At 39.8% G+C, this 18036-nt stretch overlaps 1 protein-coding gene and 1 long non-coding RNA gene across 9 annotated transcripts; one reads left to right on the top strand and one right to left on the bottom strand.

The window, feature by feature from the left end:
* Window positions 1-7592: 7592 nt before the first annotated feature.
* Window positions 7593-17049, bottom strand: LOC106094087 (formin-like protein). Of its 7 annotated transcripts, none has more exons than XM_013261269.2 (10): window positions 16785-17049; window positions 13804-13887; window positions 13665-13751; window positions 11640-13307; window positions 11338-11554; window positions 10987-11279; window positions 10371-10925; window positions 10182-10301; window positions 9587-9651; window positions 9192-9279 (listed from the first exon to the last, which is right to left on the bottom strand). In XM_013261269.2, the coding sequence occupies exons 1-9, from the start codon at window positions 17040-17042 to the stop codon at window positions 9607-9609; spliced, it is 3327 nt and encodes a 1108-aa protein (XP_013116723.1). In that variant the 5' UTR covers window positions 17043-17049; the 3' UTR covers window positions 9192-9279; window positions 9587-9606. The 7 variants fall into 7 exon arrangements, with proteins under 7 accessions (XP_013116717.1, XP_013116718.1, XP_013116719.1 ...); XM_013261268.2 differs by having other exon boundaries at window positions 9213-9303; XM_013261263.2 differs by lacking the exon at window positions 9587-9651 and having other exon boundaries at window positions 7593-9303.
* Window positions 16495-18036, top strand: LOC131997950 (uncharacterized). 2 transcript variants are annotated; one of them, XR_009398481.1, is made up of 3 exons: window positions 16495-16749; window positions 16820-17532; window positions 17808-18036. It is a non-coding gene; the product is annotated as an uncharacterized LOC131997950 (long non-coding RNA). The 2 variants fall into 2 exon arrangements; XR_009398480.1 differs by lacking the exon at window positions 17808-18036 and having other exon boundaries at window positions 16499-16749; window positions 16820-17397; window positions 17456-17797.

The raw sequence follows: 18036 nt of genomic DNA, 5'->3' as shown, positions 1-18036 counted from the left end.
CGCTTACTCCTTTAATTAGAGAGACGCCTCGACTTCTCGCATCACTGCGTAGAGATCCGTCTTTTCTTGTTGTATTGAAGTTATCAAAAAATATCGGTATTCTTAGTTGACTTTGAACACAAACGTACAGCGTCAAGAGCCGATGTGTTTTGCATGTGATCATGTAGGTAGATCTACATGATCTGTAGCGTGAGGTTCAAAGCTACAAGAGAGAACCTCTCAAGGGGATATGAAACGTGTCTAGACATTCATGCAGACACGGTAGCAAATGCGGTAAATAGCTATCGGGTGAATGTAGTCCTTGGAGAACGACCGCCTCCCATTGGATGTATGTCCCGATTGTGACCATGGACCATACGATATACGTCACCTGTTTAACTGCCCAGCCAGACCCACTCGACTCAGACCCAGATCCCTCTGGACGCACCTCATCTTAGTCGCAGAGTTCCTGGATCTTGACACTCAAAAGAATCAAGCAGACGAAAGATAGAACACAACAAACTGCTACAATAATGTTTGATGTTTGATTAATAAAAATTAATGAATGAATGAATAACAAAAACTCACCATCGATCGACCACCCGACTTCATAACCTGTGAGCGCCGAACGTTTATCAATCAAAAGAAAGCCGATTTAGTCGGCCTCAGAGAGTATACCAATCGCCACTTCACTGAACTGACACGCCCCTCAAATTTGCTCGTTGCCGAGAGGAAATTCCGAGACATCATTAACGCAGCAGCCGTTCGCTTTTTATCAACCGGTCGAATACCCCAAGTGCGGCTCAATTTTCCGGCGCAGGCAGTGGTACCCGCAAACGGGCATGATGAGATTCGTTGTACGGGCCCAATAACCCCAAAATCAGCGAGCTGAATCTGGAAATTAACAGGATAGTCAACGGTCATTAGCGGAATTTGTGGCTGGAATACTTGGAGCAATATAACTTAGGTACCGGTTTAGGCATGCTGTGGCCTACTATTAAGTCACTCTTGAACCCCGGTAGACGGAACGGCGACGTAACCGTAACCGAGAGTGACAGGACTAGTAGGAGAGCAATTCGTCGTAACCGTGGTCTCCGAGCCGAATAACAGCCATCACAATTTACCGTGGACGAAGTTACGAATGTCATCCGTGGCGCCAAGACATCCAAGGCGTTGGGCCCCGACGGAATCTCTACACTGATGCTGAAGAATCTGGATCAACCTGGAGTCGAGTACCTTACGACTGTCCTCAACCTGTTTTTGAACACTCATATAGTAACCGATGTCTGGAAGATGGCCAGTGTGATGCCGCTACTGAAGCCTGAAAAGGATCCCAGTAAGGGGGAGTCGTACAGACCGATCTCCCTAATCTCACCAGTAGCCAAGACTCTTGAGGGACTGAATCTCCCGAGCCTCGTTGGAAAATTTCCATTCGGCGAACATCAGCATGGATTTCGAAGACTGTATAGCACAACAACTGCTCTGCATGTGATATGCAGTCCTGCTTTATGTTCTCGCGCCGATCGGTCCCTTGGACAGGAACGAGCTTGCTCACCTGCAGGAGCTTGACGAGGATCGCCACCTCCACAAAAAAACGTAGCAACAAAAACAACTGTTCTGCATGTCATCACCGCATACATTTGCCGTGGCTTCAATCAGCCCAGGTCATGTGATCGGACGGTCCTCATGGCACTGGACCTATCGAAGGCATTCGACACGGTCAGCCATGCCAAACTAATTGAGGACATCGCCAACACGTCCCTCCAAAAGTCGAAGCATCGTAGAGTGAAACAGGGAGTTCCCCAGGGGGTTTAATATCTCCGGCATTGTTTAACCTCTACCTATTCTCCATTCCACCCCCTCCAGACGGCGTAAAGATAGTATCATATACGGAAGATTGTACGATCATGGCATCAGGCCCATGACATCACGCATGAGGTGCGTAGGGAGCTGAAAGTGATGGTCGACGGACTGACAATTTCGACCATCAATTGCAGTCCTGCTTTATGTTCTCGCGCCGATCGGTCCCTTGGACAGGAACGAGCTTGCTCACCTGCAGGAGCTTGACGAGGATCGCCACCTCCACAAAAAAATGTAGCAACAAAAACAACTGTTCTGCATGTCATCACCGCATACATTTGCCGTGGCTTCAATCAGCCCAGGTCATGTGATCGGACGGTCCTCATGGCACTGGACCTATCGAAGGCATTCGACACGGTCAGCCATGCCAAACTAATTGAGGACATCGCCAACACGTCCCTCCAAAAGTCGAAGCATCGTAGAGTGAAACAGGGAGTTCCCCAGGGGGGTTTAATATCTCCGGCATTGTTTAACCTCTACCTATTCTCCATTCCACCCCCTCCAGACGGCGTAAAGATAGTATCATATACGGAAGATTGTACGATCATGGCATCAGGCCCATGACATCACGCATGACATCACGCATGAGGTGCGTAGGGAGCTGAAAGTGGTGGTCGACGGACTGACAATTTCGACCATCAATTGCCCCAAATATTTGGATTCACATTTGACAGCTCTATCAAATTCTCCTCACATACCACAGCAATTTGAGATAAAGTCAAATGTAGAAATATGATGCTCTAGTCTCTTGGCGGCAGCACTTGGGGTGCTGACAAAGAAAACTTTTTGACCACAGCTCTGTGACACGAAGTGGAATAATATTCAGATCTGTCAGAATGCCGCTAATCGAACTGCAACGGGCTGTCTCCTCAGTTCCTACGTGTACCACCTCCATCAACAGACAAATATCCTACCCGTGCGAAGACATAACTACTCGCTGTCTAAGCAATACCTTCTTGCTGTTATCGCAGAGACCATCCAAATCATCATCTTGTGAACAGATATCCACCGCCTAGAAGCTTTAAGGTAGATCTACATGAACTAAAGCGTGTAGTTCAGCGCTACAAAAAAGAACCTCTAGATCAAGCAGGGCCTAGACAACATTCATGCAGACACGGTAGCGGATGTGGTTGTTGTTGTTGTTGTTGTAGCAGTTTATTGTGTACTATCTTTCGTCTGCTTGATTCTGTTGAGTGTCAAGACCCAGGAACTCCGCGACTAAGATGGGGTGCGTCCACAGGGATGTGGGTCTGAGTCGAGTGGGTCTGGCCGGGCAGTTAAACAGGTGACGTGTATCGTGCGGTCCCTGGTTACAGTCGGGACATACATCTTGCACGTCGGCATCAATCCTAGCTCTGTGGGAATTGAGGCGGCTGCATCTGCCGGAACGTAATTGAGCCAGAATCACTCTGGTTTGCCGGGGGAGGTCGATTTCTTCGGGTGCAATGGGTGGCGGTCGTACTCCAAGGACTACATTCACCCGGTAGCCAGTTAACGCGTCTGCTACCGTGTCTGCATGAATGTTGTTCAGACCCGCTTGATATGCCGCTTGATCTAGAGGTTCTCTCTTGTAGCGCTGGACCTCACGCTCTAGATCATGTAGATCTACCTTAAGGCTTCTGGGCGGTGGGTATCTATCCACAAGATGATGATTTGGATGATTTCTGCGATAACAGCCCAAAAGGTATTGCTTAGACAGCATGTAGTTATGTCTTCGCACTGGTAGGATCTTTGTCTCCTGGTGGAGGTGGTCCACATGAGAACTAAGGAGGCAGCCCGTCGCAGTTCGGAGGGCGGCATTCTGACAGATCTGAATATTATTCCACTGCGTGTCACAAAGCTGACGTGACCACACTGGCGCTGCATAACTTACCACAGACCGGCCAATTGCTTTGTACGTGGTCAACAAGGTTTCTTTGTCTGCACCCCAAGTGCTGCCAGCGAGTGACTTGAGGACCTTGTTTCTACTTTTGACTTTATTGCAGATTGCTGTGGCATGTGGGGAGAAAGTGTAGGAGCTGTCAAATGTGACGCCAAGTATTTTGGGACACTTGATGGTCGGAATCAATTCTCCATCGACCATCACAGTCAGCTCAGAATTCACCTCACGCGTATTTGTAGTGAACAGTGTGGCTGAAGATTTGGTGGCGGATATCTTCAGATTTCTTGCAGCGAAATATGAGGCAAGCTCGTTGAGGTAGACGTTCAACCTATCGCAGATGTCATCAATGGGTGGGGGGCCTGATGCCAAGATCGTACAGTCGTCCGCATATGATACGATCTCTATGCCGTCTGGAGGAGGTGGGATGGAGGAAAGGTAGAGGTTAAACAGAGCCGGAGATATCACCCCGCCTTGGGGAACTCCCTGTTTCACTCTACGGTGTTTTGACTTCTTATCCCTAAATTCCACAAATGACTGGCGGCCACACAGATAATTCGCGACCCAACGTTTAAGGCCTGGCTGGAGGGACGTGTTGGCGATGTCCTCAAATAATTTGGCATGGCTGACCGTGTCGAATGCCTTCGATAGGTCCAATGCCACGAGGACCGTCCTATCACATGGCCTGGGTTGATTGAAGCCACGGCAAATGTGTGTGGTGATGGCATGCAAAGCTGTTGTTGTGCTGTGCAGTCTCCGAAATCCGTGTTGATGCTCGGCGAATGGAAATTCTCCTACGAGGCTCGGGAGGAGTAATGCCTCAAGCGTCTTAGCCACTGGTGAGAGAAGGGAGATCGGTCTGTACGACTCCCCCAAACTCGGGTCTTTACCAGGCTTCAGTAGCGGGATCACTCTGCCCATTTTCCAGACATCGGGAACTATAAGAGTGTTCAATGACAGGTTAAGGACAGTGGTAAGGTACTCAACTCCAGGTAAATCCAGATTCTTCAGCATCAATGTAGAGATTCCGTCGGGGCCCAACGCCTTGGAAGATTTGGCGCCACGGATGACATTCGTAACTTCGCCCACGGTAAATTGTGATGGCTGTTCATCGGCTCGGAGACCACGAATACGGCGAATGGCTCTCCTCCTTGCCCTGTCTCTCTCGGGATGCACGATAAATTGACGGTTGAACAACCTGGCGCATCTCTTCGGATCAGTCACGGTTAACTCGCCAAAAGTGACTGAGGTCCTGTCGTCCCGTCTACCGGGGTTCGAGAGAGACTTAACAGTGGCCCACAATTTGCCTGCACCGGTGCCTAAGTTACATTGCTCCAAGTGTTCCAGCCACAAATTCCGCTTATGTTCGTTGACTACCCTGTTTATTTCCAGATTCAGCTCGCTGATTCTGGGGTTAGCGGGGTCCATAGCACGAATCCCATCACGCTCGTCTGCGAGTACCACTGCTTGCGCCGGGAAATTGGGTCGCACTTGCGGTATTCGACCGGCTGGTATAAAGCGAGCGGCTGCTGCGTTGATGATGTCTCGGAATTTCCTCTCGGCCACAAGCACATCAGAGGGGGGTGGCAGTTCATTGAAGCGGCGATTGGTATACTCTCTGAAGCCAGTCCAATTGGCCTTCTTATAGTTGATGAACGATCGGCGCTCAGAGGTTATGAAGTCGGGTGGTCGGTCGATGGTGAGGATTATGGGGAGGTGGTCTGACCCCAAAGAGATGACGGCTTGCCAGGATACGTCACTCAGGAGATCAGGGGATGCGATTGAGATGTCTGGCGAGCTGCTGCACCTCCTCGTAATCCTAGTGGGGGCATCCTCATTCACCGTGCAAAACGTGGAGCTATCTATCTGCTCTGCCAAAGCTATGCCACGCTGGTCGTTGCCTAGGGGAGAATGCCATGACGAGTGATGTGCATTGAAATCCCCCAGAACCAGACGACTATGGCCAGATAGCAACCCACTTATGTCGGGGCTGTAGGCCTGGCCATTAATCGGGACACAGCTGCCAACCGGCGGTATATACACGTTGTATATCTCTATCTCGGCAGTACCAGACTTGACTGCTACCCCCATACATTCCATGTATGGGTCACTAGCGTCAAGCGCAGGCGAGATAGGTCTATACTGCACGGAATGGTGTATAACGAAGGCCAATCCCCCACCTCCATTCCTTGAGCGATCCTTACGTAGCACATTGTAGCCGTGACAACTGTGCAAGCTGCAGGTGTTAGTCAGCTTTGTCTCCTGGATCGCTGCGACCGATATGCTCTTCCGACTCATAAAATCCACAATCTCGTCAATCTTGCCTCGCAGTCCATTGCAGTTTAACTGCAGGAACGATACATTTCCCGACACTGGCCTGGCAATAGTAGGGCTAGGGTGATGTCTTTGCATAAATTGCCGTACGGGAGAGGTCGGGGGGGTCACATAGTCCGACGACGAGGACGCCGAAGGCGACGACGGCGACGCTTGTGACCCACTGCTGGCTGTGTTCGCACAGCACCTAGCGACATAGCCAGTATGACTATACTCCCGTAGCGAAGTTAGGCCAGAGCAAGAACGGAAATGTACCCACTCCAAGCACCTGTTACACCTCACCGACACTGACCGATGATGAAGGCGGTTCTGGCAAACGGAACAGAACCAGGGTCCGGGGTTCTTTTCAATCCCGGCACGGACCAAAAGCATACGGAGAAGGCACTCCGGGATGTGCCTCTCCCATGACGAAAAAAGACGAACACGTACACTGAGGCGGCAGCCCTTGCCGATGAAGATTCCATCGGGTCAATCCGGTACGTACAACCGGCTGCCATGGGATTGGTTAATAGCTGGTTAATAGCTGCAGGGTGAATGTGGTCCTTGAAGACCGCCTCCCATTACACCTGAAGAAATTGGCTATTCGATATTTTATGTAATGTTATCATTGGGATTTTTGTAGTTTTTACCTTGATTTTCACTGTGGCATTTCAATTAGTATTAACCTTTAAGGGGATGACACCGTGACGTAGAGGTAGATTGTCCAGCTGGAGTCCTCTATCGGCAAGGGCCGCCGCCTCAGTGTACAACACACTGCTACAACAACAACATTAGAAAAATTTGTCAGCAGTGCCATATAAAAACTTACGGCCTTATTCACAAAACTTTACATAGATTTGAAATAGATTTATTTGCTATATATTCTTTATAGAACTGTCAACTAAACCTATTTTAATTCTTCATAAATTTTTGTGAATAAGGCCGTTATACTTTAACACCAATATTCACAAAACTTAATATAGGTTTCAAATAGGTTTATTTGGCAGTTTTCATTTATAGAACTGTAAAATAAACCTTTTAAGGCTTCACTAAGTTTTGTGAATAAGGCCGAATGAGTTTTCGCCCTGCGTCACGCCGTGCGGACTCGGCTATAAAAAAAGATCCAATATTGAGTCTGAACATTAATCGGGGTGACACTAATTTATATATGTTCCTTAATAGAATGCTCGTGGACAAATTTGCATTTGCATAACAACCTTTAAGCAGGATTCTCTGTTCTACTTTCGGAAAAGTTGTGAAAACAATTAAATACTATTTTTTTTTAAACAAAATTACCGGACATTTTTGCGCCAACATAATCTTGCCTTCATAGTACATAACATTTTATTTGTTTTCCACTGCTCTCTTTGAGTCCTTAGCGGTTCACACATTCATGTGAAAAGACGAACAGAGTAGCATCCCCTTTGGCAAAGCATTATGTTCCTAAACATAATAATAACATTATAATAATTTTACTCATTTTCAATTTATATTTTTGTATATTGATTCTCACAATTATCCACGCCATCCTTATTATTAAACAAATAAAACGCTCTAAACATTATAAATAGTAAAAAATTTATTTCTTAAAATGTAGTAAAAAAACTGCATAAGCAATAAATAAGACACGAATACAAAATAAATAAACTGATATTTAATCACACCATACGCTCGTTTTGAAAATGAGGTGTCTTAAATATGCGGATATATAAAACAAAAGTCCCGAGTTGTATTTTGGAACCAAAATCTTTCTTTAAAAACGAATATGATACGAACAAAGACTTCGCAGCCTTTAACTCCTTGTGTGTAATATAATAAAGAAATGTAATAAATTTGAAGTAATTTTACCTTAAACGAGTGTCCATGTCTTAGATGTATTACTACAAAATATTTAAGGTTAAAATATCAAAACGAAGATGTACACAAAGTATACGTGCAACATATGCCAAACAATCAAATATAAAACTTATATGCAAACGTATATAATAAAAACGATTAAAATGTTAATACGGTATGAAAACGATGCTAGTTCGAGATTTTTAAAAAAAATATTCCAAAATTCACTCCAGTTTAAACACTCTAACTTGCAGAATGCACATAAGATTTATCTATTTATCATTCTCAATAAGTGCAGAGAGTGTGGTTATCAACCATTTGAAAGATTACAACATTTTAGTTGCCTGAAACTAAAATACAGAAAGGCCACGGAGAACATTATATGCGCTAGGTTTTATATACAATATTTTGCCCATTTATAAAATGGATGAATTTAGAAAGAAGTATTAAACAACACGTTAAAATTAAACAAAATGTCTCAGAATTTAAAGACATTTGTAACTTTCTATCGTCTATTAAAAGGGACAGCCTCGGGAAAAATCTTTGAATAGTCAATTGGCTTCGTAAGAAGCGATTCGAAGCGAACAACATATATTGATAATGGTTATCTTCACTATCTGGCTCATCGATTTATTTTTCTTTAATACGGAGTGAATTTGCAGATTTAATTTCAAAAGCATATGAACTACATGTATCGTTCGCACCAATATAAAATATGTTTCTAAAGTGATACTAATTAAATACTAGATTAACTAAATACAACGCAACATGTCGATAATATTGGTTCGGGAGATATTTCGGTTTGATTGCAAGGGAATGTAATAAACGCATGTGCGTGTAAAAAATAAGTCATATGTGTCGTCTTTAGCAAATGGTAAAATAATTTTATATCGAATATATTATTCGATTATTATTTTTGTAAACGATCAACCCATGTGCAAGATAGCGTATTGTGTACATATTTCGAAGCTGCACAAAAGATATGCAATACCAACATATCAAAATAAAATTAAATACGAATATTCGTTCCAAATTTTCCATATTCGAAGCTGCACAACAGATATGCAATACAAACATATCAAAATAAAATTAAATACGAGTATTCGCTTCAAATTTTCTTCTAGGCTGCCTTGCACTTCAGGTGATCTTTGTATACTATGAGTTCAAATACATATCGTTTGGCTGGTAAATGTGTTTCTCTAGACGTCAAGCTCCTCGAGAGTACGTGAAAGGCGATTATTATCAATACGCCTACGCTGACTACGTCTAACTGCATCGGCACGTCGATATGGTTCACTCTTAAGACCGAGTAATATATCTTCAAGAGCACCGTTATACACTTCATCTTGCTGCAAAAGTTTTTTCTCTCGGACTGAATTCGCCTTACATTTCAATTCGTTAATGACAGCGTCCTGTAAACATATTCCAGCGGAAAACTATAATATGATATTCATGTTAAAGAAAAATTAAATGATATTAGTAAGTTGCCCACACCAGATATAACGTACTTTAAAAACGAAATAAACGAAGAGTGTGTTTGGTTTTTTTACATAGCCGTTGCATGACTTTGGAAATGTTAATATCAACAAAAGGTTGGTTAATTGATTCTACAAACATTTAAATCATAGAAAATAAGCATAGCAAACAACAGTTTATAGAACATTGCAACAAAACAGACGCCTGGAAAACGACGTTATCTACAATCTATAATTCACTTACATGAAGTCCGACCGACATAATTATGCCCGAGACGACTCCCTTCGAATTATTGGACGCCTTTGATACTGGTAACAGACAAAATGCTTATATCAATTCACCGGTCTTTTGGAAAAATTCTTTCGTTGATGTTGATGATGATGGGATGACATAATTGGGATACTACATTTCGTATTTTATCTCAAAATGTAGGAGTGCTAATGTGAGGATTGTGTGCTTTGCAATACCGGTGTTCGATTCGTATTATACAATAAGGTGCAGACAAGTAAACTTCCAAGATCATATCAATTCGATTTATTCGACCACCACCGAAATGCATTTACTGCTACCCAATGACTATCTATGTATATGAACTTAACCGGTTACAAACACAATCGTATACAATCAATCCATCAGGCCAAATTAATAAGCGTTTTATGTAATAAACTGCTTTCCATAGTCACGCAACCGAGTTTCTAATGAATTAAATTAATTTTAAATGTGCAAATGAATTGAGTGTAAAAAGAAAACAATTTTCAATGCGATTTTTTTAAAAAGGTTCGTACGAATGATGAGCTTTAACATTACGCCAAGAAAAAAAATTAATGCGTTTGTTTACCTGCTGCTTTTTTTGATTGGATTTGTTACGTAATTGAACTTGTTCGCTTTCTTTTTTGGAAGCTGCTGCTGCGGCTGCTTGTTCCAATCGTCTTCGTTGTTCATTTTCTTGATCGTATGCCTGCATAGTGTATATAAAACGCAGAAAAGAAATTAAAAAAGTTATTTCTTAATATTATAGATTACTTACTTTAAATGCTCGGGAAAACCGTACAATTAATGAGAAGAAAGCAGCTGCATCAGCATTGCGTGACGACTCTCCGAAATACTCAACACATTCTTTAAATGCATCCTGAGCCATCTTCAGTTCCATTTTAATTTTTTTCAACTTGTCTTCGGAATTGTTTAAAAAGTCACGCAGAATATGCGTTTGTGAACCTTTCACGCGCAACTCAGCCTCTTTCTTCACCAATTCCATGCCTTTCTCTAAGTCATGAACATCTGTTACTATGTTCTCAAGAGAAACTTGGGCAGCTTTGTCCGTGCAGTAAAGTTCAGATTCGAAATTTAGCAATTCTGGGAATTTCTGACGTATTGTTGCAACTATGTAGTGCAGCAAAGATGAACGCTTATCTGTCGATTTTGTATCAATTAAGGTATCCAAAGATTGCAGCTTAAATCCGTAAGCTGGTCCACGCTTGTTGCTGTTTAAATAATTTCCAAACGCCAACACAATTTCCAGCAGGGCTTTAAATTTTCGTGATTGTTTTAGGGAAGTTGATGCCGAGGTTATGGATTGTATTTGCTAAAATAAATTGCAATTTGTCATCAATATAAAATTTAAACTATGAATTATTTCCACATACCGGGCATATCAAATGCAAGCAATCGAAAAAATTACCCATGTAATTCATTATGGACAATTTCGATGATATTCTCTCCACTTTGGACAACTGAAGCATGAATTTATCTTCTTCTGTTAAAAGATTTTGATCTTTCCGTTCAATAATATATTCTTTGTAGCTTTTTACTTCCACATCCGTTGGGACCATTTTTTGTAAAAGCTCTACATTTTCCAATGACAATTTTTTCAAATCCAAACTATGTATTGCGGAAATAACCTCGTCAATTGGCATATCCAACTTTCTGCGAGATATTGCTAAAAATATTTTCACATTAAAGAAGGGAGTTTCGACAGAGTTTCTACACAAATTTACCAATATTTCGTAATCTCGTGTGTTCCAATAATGATATATTGTCAGGTTTCTTAAACCGTTTGCTTGGATATGATTGAAGTGTTCCATCTACCTCTGAGTTGCTGCCAGAAGACAAGCCGCCTCCGACGCCAATTTTAAAACGCTCTTCAAATTCGTTAAAATCAATATATTTGTATATTTTTTCATCATCCAACTCGTTGAAGATTGTACCGCGCACCTATTAAAGAGACATTTTAAGTATTTATTAGTAAATTCGTATACAGTATGGACTATTTTAACAACAAAAAAACATTTGTACATACCTGGTTTGGTTTTAGTGCTATCCAGTTTAAAGTTGGCAGTTTATATTTTGTAGGCACTTTTCTTTTGATTGTCATAGCACCGTCAGGAGCTGGCATAAAACCAGCTACAGGTGGTGGAGGTGGCTGGAAAATCATCGAAGTGCTGTTTTGGTGTGGCAAGGCACGTTGTGATGGTGGTGGAACTGGCGGAGTAAATGCATTTGGTGTTAAACCGCTTCCGAGAGGAGGTGGCGGTGGTGCCGGCGGTGCTGGTGGTGGTGGAGGAGGTGGCAAACATGTTGCTTGTTCATGTGAGTGTGGTGGAGGAGGAGGAGGAGGAAGAGGCGGTGACACACATTCCACTGGAGATTCTTTGGCACAAGTGTTAATGTCCAATTCATTCGCTATATTTGAAGTTGACCGAGGCAAAGACCGTGTTAATGTTTGCAGCTCTAAATTTTTACTCTGTAGCAAGGACTCCCGCTTTTTCAACTCTTGCTCATTCTGCTTTAAAATACGACGAAGCGTCGTAACCTCCTCATCAAATTTTAACTTTGTAGCTAAGAGATCTTCGCGGTCTGCTTTAAGAAACCGAACTTCAGTATCCACTTCAGCCAATTTATACAACAACTCAGAATTTCTGTCTATTTCGCGTTCAATTTGATCCTCCAATTCCTGAACACGCTCAAGTGCAGCTGTTTTTGTTTCGGAATCCTCCATTAAGGCGGCGACATCAAATACATTATCTAAATATGCTGATATTTGGACTTTCAGTTCTTCGGATTCAGTGAGTCTGAGCTTTTCCAAATATTTATCAAGCCCCAACGCGGTAAACTCGTACTGCAAATGAACACGATAGTTCATATCCTCCACAGAATGAACGACAATATTCATAAACTGCATGCATGCTACCATAAAATCTATATTAAATGCTTCGAAGTTCATAAAATATTCCATAAGAGTTTGAAATCGATGGGTCTCTTGGCAAATGTTCTTGAAATTGTCAAATGCTGACAAAATTATTTCGTGCCCTCCTTTGACCAAACAAATTGCGGCTAGTAGTTCCAGAACTAATGCTTTTGTACGCAGTGACTTGTGTATCAAACTAAGCGCGATACAATTTATGGCCTCACGGTGCTGGATAACCATGTTGAATCCATATTTATTATTCATTATTGCACGTAAGCACATTATACAAACATGAATGTCATCTGTCGAGGCACCCATATTTAATTTAGCAATATGACGCGAACGTCTTCTAACACTCGGTGTATCGAGAACATCCAAAAGAGATGGTCTCAAAATACTGTTGGATATCGCATTAAACGTTGAAGAATTTCCATGTTGATAACGTGAAGACTCCAACAGGTTTGAACTGCTAACTCCACCCAAGGTCGATGTTCCATTTAATGACACAGCACCCACTCCATCACCGCTATTGTTAAAATTGAGCCGCTCATCGGATTCACTGAGAGATTCTTGAACTCTCTGTTCATGACGCATCATTTGAAGGCGAAAGCTTAAATAATCGACCAAAGCATCAAGTCCCCTATTAGTATCATCAAGGAACTCCTTAACCCATTCGATGTGATTAGTTCGCAATGAAATTTCCAAATCACGTAAAACTTGGGTGGAAGTCGATTCGCCGACCATTTTCCTTTTCTGGCAGAAAAAGTAAAGAAAGTAAAGCTATAAGAGTCAGGTCGTCCACGTATATTTTTGTTTTATACCACCATGTCGTTATTACACATTACGTTAACGATTGAAATTTAAAATATATTATTATTAAATTATTTGATATGTAGACAAATTATTGAAAGCATGTAGAGAACAAGAAAGAAATAGAAATTATTATTTGAATTTTTTTCCAGTTTAACTAATTGATAAAAAAATGTTTGTGATGGCTTAAATTAAATAGCACAATCTTAACCTATTAAAAATTAGGATTGTTGTATATTTCAATACAAATTACTTTTGCACTTAAAATCAAACTATTCATTTCTAAAAGTCGCAATGAAAATATTCAAAAATATTCGTTATACTTACCCGATGACTTCGGGAAGCCTTTGGGTCCAAATACGTTCGTAACTTAGTTAAATAATGTGACGGTGGATCCTTCGCTTGAACCATTTCCTAAATTATTGGCATTAGGCTTATTGTCTTCTCGAATACAATTACTACTTGCCTGATCACAAATAATGTCCCACTTTTTTTCGTCATCGTAATTTTTCAGTAGTTTCGCCTTATCGGGAGGTAAATCCATTGAAGCCTGTAATGGAAATGTATTCTTCAACATGATTTTTTATATTTTCAGTAGTACAAAAAAGAAGACAGTTTTTGTTCTAAAAATCCAAACAACTCGAGATTCATATACGTACATATATATATATATATATCTTTCATTAGAAGAGAAGAATTTTTGAACATTCTATCCATTAATAAATAACTAAAAAATTAAAAATAGGCTAGTTAATTAAAAGAGGCGCTCACTGAGATTTAGATTTAGATTTATTTGTTCGTTTTCACATACAACAAGATAACAATGATCTTATAATTACTGTATGTGAGATATCAATGACATTTAACACAGTTCAACAGAGATTAGTAGTATATAAAGTAACATTTGTAATATATAATTAATTAGCACCTTTCATACATTCTTAAACAAATTTACCATAAGCAAAGATATTTTTTCCAAACCAAAGCACCATTGTGTATGAAAAATATTATCATTAAATCATCGAGTAGAGCAAATTGTGAATGTATTCAAATATATATATTTATTTATTCATTCAGAACATGGAACAATGTAATATGTAAACATGCGAACAAACGCAGCAATCAAATGAGTGACATTTGTTACAAAATTACCCTTTTATTCATTAGAATTTCTATTGTATTTGTGACCGGATATCTTTTACGTACATATGTCGCATACAAGCACATATTTGCTTCGTTATACAGTAATACATGGATGGCTTTCTTTCTTTTACACATATTCGAATAGTTGTTAATTTTGTCATTCTTTACATATAAAGGACGATTTTTTAGATATTATCTTTTCGGAAAAATTGTTTGTACTTTTGGATAGTATGTACTTGACTTATACATGCAGTTATGTGCAAAAAATTGGGACAGCGGACAGACAGACAAATAAAGCATTTTAAATCGCGTAAAATGAGAGCTAGGTCGATGATTTATGCCATTTTTAATCGAATGTCGATTGCAAAAACAATTTCCGATACGAAAATGGCGATCATGTGCAGCTTCCTTTATATTTTAATTATTTTAAACATAATATGGAAATTTAACGTGTGAAAAATAATAGGGACACTTCAGGTTTTTAAACAAAAAACTGTAAAATTAGGAAAAGGAATTCAAATTTCGAGTTACTACTGTAGGCAAATTGTTGTCTTGCCGCTCATTAGTTACTTAGCGAATCGAATTTAGATTCGGAGGTGTCACTTCAGGGCAGATATTTTATTGCTCCTATACCAAGGTTATCTGTTTTAGGAAGTGGGCTTAAATCTCTTATCCAGTTGAAAAATTTATCTGACTTGCCTATAGTCTTCATATAATGTAAGAATACAATTCTGTCAAATTTGAACGTAATTTGTAGATATTACGGTGTCGTATATACGATATTAGAGGCCTACTCTATTGTACGGAAACATTCTCCAAAACATGATATTTCCAACGAAATGTTTGACGATTTATATGGTGTACTTTGGGTTTGCTGAGGCTTTAGAAGGTCTCATTACATGATATTATACCCTATTTGGGCTATTAAAAATAATTTTAGTTATTTTTTTATCAGCCTGTAGGGTGCTCACAGCTATCCCGTGTCGGGCACCATTCTTCTTGTACCAAGGTGAAAATATCATATTTGACTCCCGGCACAGAAAAACTATGAGAACCACACAGGCTGGAACTTTGAACTCCGATCTGTCCGATCTGTCGTGGACAATCAGCGGCATCGAGCGGAGAGTCTCAGTGAGAGGCTGGTTGGCACCAGCTTTTGCATAAATACTGAGTGCCTATGATGCTCGATATGACCAGGCGAGTTATAGGCGCCTTTACGTAACCATATATATGTATAAAGATAATTTCATTGTTAAGTTTTCTAAAGAAATCAATATAGTTTATTTAATCAGAATAAAAAATAAAAATAAATAAAAAAAAAAATAAAAATAAATAGATTCATTTACTTTTTGTTAACTTGAAAAAAATGAACGGGAATTTCTCGATTTTACATTAAGCGATCTATATTCAATAAAGCGTATTTATTTGATTTTTATTTCTATTACCAACACGTTACTAGTACCGCACGTTGCTTGTTATTTTGGGTAAATTAAAATCAGCATTGTATCCATATTTGGGTTCTAAAAAAACTAACAGCTCCACTTATGAAATTGTGGAATTGATTATTGGCAGATTTAAAAAAAAGTATTAAGATTCCATTGCTTTAATGAAATCTAAGCTCATTCTATACTCAAATACATTGATTAGTTTTAATTTTTTCCTAAACTTGAAACAATTGATTAAGTTTTCAATTTAAATTAAATAAGGCACATCGGTACTTTATTAGATTTGAGCTTCTTCGACGCGCCACATTCTTTATATTTATAAAATATTCAGTGCCAAAATAAATAAATAAAAATACCCATATACTGATTTTCGTACAAAAATAGTCTCAATTAATATCTGCTTTCGTGCGTTAAGATATTCTCATATGGAAAAGTTCTTTGTAGGGGTAAAAATTCTCATCTTTAAACATTTAAGTATAAAATTATTTATTTATTTTAGGTAGGTTTTCGAAAAGATCTGTTTGAATTACTAGACAGATTTCATTTAAAATATGTCTCATTTCATTCAGATTTACGCATCAAAAATTTTTCCAATTTAATATAGATTTCAGTATTACAAATTGATTTACTAAAACAAAATTAAACTTTTTTCTCTGACTCCGAACAATGACAAATATATTTATTTACAGTGTTTGGCAAATGTGATCATATTTTTGCAATCGTGAGTATTTATGACTCAGAAGGCAAATAGAAAAGTAATGGCTTTTCGGGCGTAACAGGCGTTGGAATAGCAGAGTTAGGTGCAACATATTAGACATTGACAGGTAAATATCGCTGGTTTATTAAAAAATATACATACCAATACTTTTGTAAATTTCCGGTCCAATTCTTCAGATGTGGGCATGGGGTGCAGACTCCTACTTCTAACGCTGGGTTGACGAACGGGGTGGTAATTCGAACTGTTTCCCATGTCGTAATGCAAGTCATTTTTTTGCAAGAAAGATCCATTGCTGCCATAGCCTTTTGACTGATGGTGTTCATGAAAGTTTGGAGTAGTACATGCTATCGTATTTGGTTCGTCTTCTGATGTTATTGCCCGTGACTTTACGGTACCCATGCTGGATACAGCAGCAAACGACGTTTCGACGCCACTGCTGCTTTGTTCTGGGTTATCCTCTATGGAACTTAATGTCGGCCGCAATGACGATATCGCCTCCCACACTGTCCGCTGCACAGTGCAACAAAGTTCCTTTGTCTTTGCCGGACAACTCGAAAGTTTGTCCGCAAATTCGTTTAAGATATCCAAAATTTAATTTGTTTCGTCTCACCAAAGCACAAGATAAATATGCAAATTTGTAAAAAGTAACTTCCTTACTTTTGGTTTCTGGTCAAAAATGGGTGGAGGACTTGATTTCTAGACTTTCAACAATGGAATTAAAGAAAGAAGAAGAGTTCGTCCAATCACCAACTATGTATACATCAAACGAAACAGTGATGACAACGTTAATATTTTCGTCGTTTTCTATTCAGGGATGCCAATAAGTTAGATGAAAAAACAACCAGACCTCACCACACTATTGGAAAAGAACAACAGGAATTTAATATGAGTATGTAATTTAGCCATTATGTTTCTGAAGGAAGTTGTATAATAGTTTTAAATAGTTGTTTTCTATACGGGATATAAAAATCATTTGCATAATATGGTAAGTTAATAACACATGGCAAATTTTTGTAATAAGGCGACGAATGAAATGCACAACACACCCAAAAGTTTTGCTACTATTGAGAGGATATACAATTTTTTACCGATTACTGACTACTCGAGTAGTTTTTAACGCTTTGTTGTTGTTATATTTTCATGAGCAATTTAAATTCATTTTAGAGGCTACTTATATTTCTATGGTGGTTGGTGATTGCTTTAACCGATGGCGATAGTGCTAAACCACAACAATTTTGAAATGAAAGGCTAACTGCATGTTATCGACAAAGAAAAGACATTACCAAGTATATGCCATTTGAAAGGAAAAGCGGAAGTCTTTGTCACCATCACAGTTGCCATCTGTTGTCAAACTGGAGGTTGAGCTAGAAGTGGATGTCTATGATAAATGAAA

The sequence above is a fragment of the Stomoxys calcitrans genome, chromosome 1 (assembly GCF_963082655.1).
Source record: "Stomoxys calcitrans chromosome 1, idStoCalc2.1, whole genome shotgun sequence".
In the NCBI taxonomy this organism is placed as follows: Eukaryota; Metazoa; Arthropoda; class Insecta; order Diptera; family Muscidae; genus Stomoxys; species Stomoxys calcitrans.
Note: the sequence above shows the minus strand (reverse complement) of the source record. Positions and strands in the feature narration are given on the sequence as shown.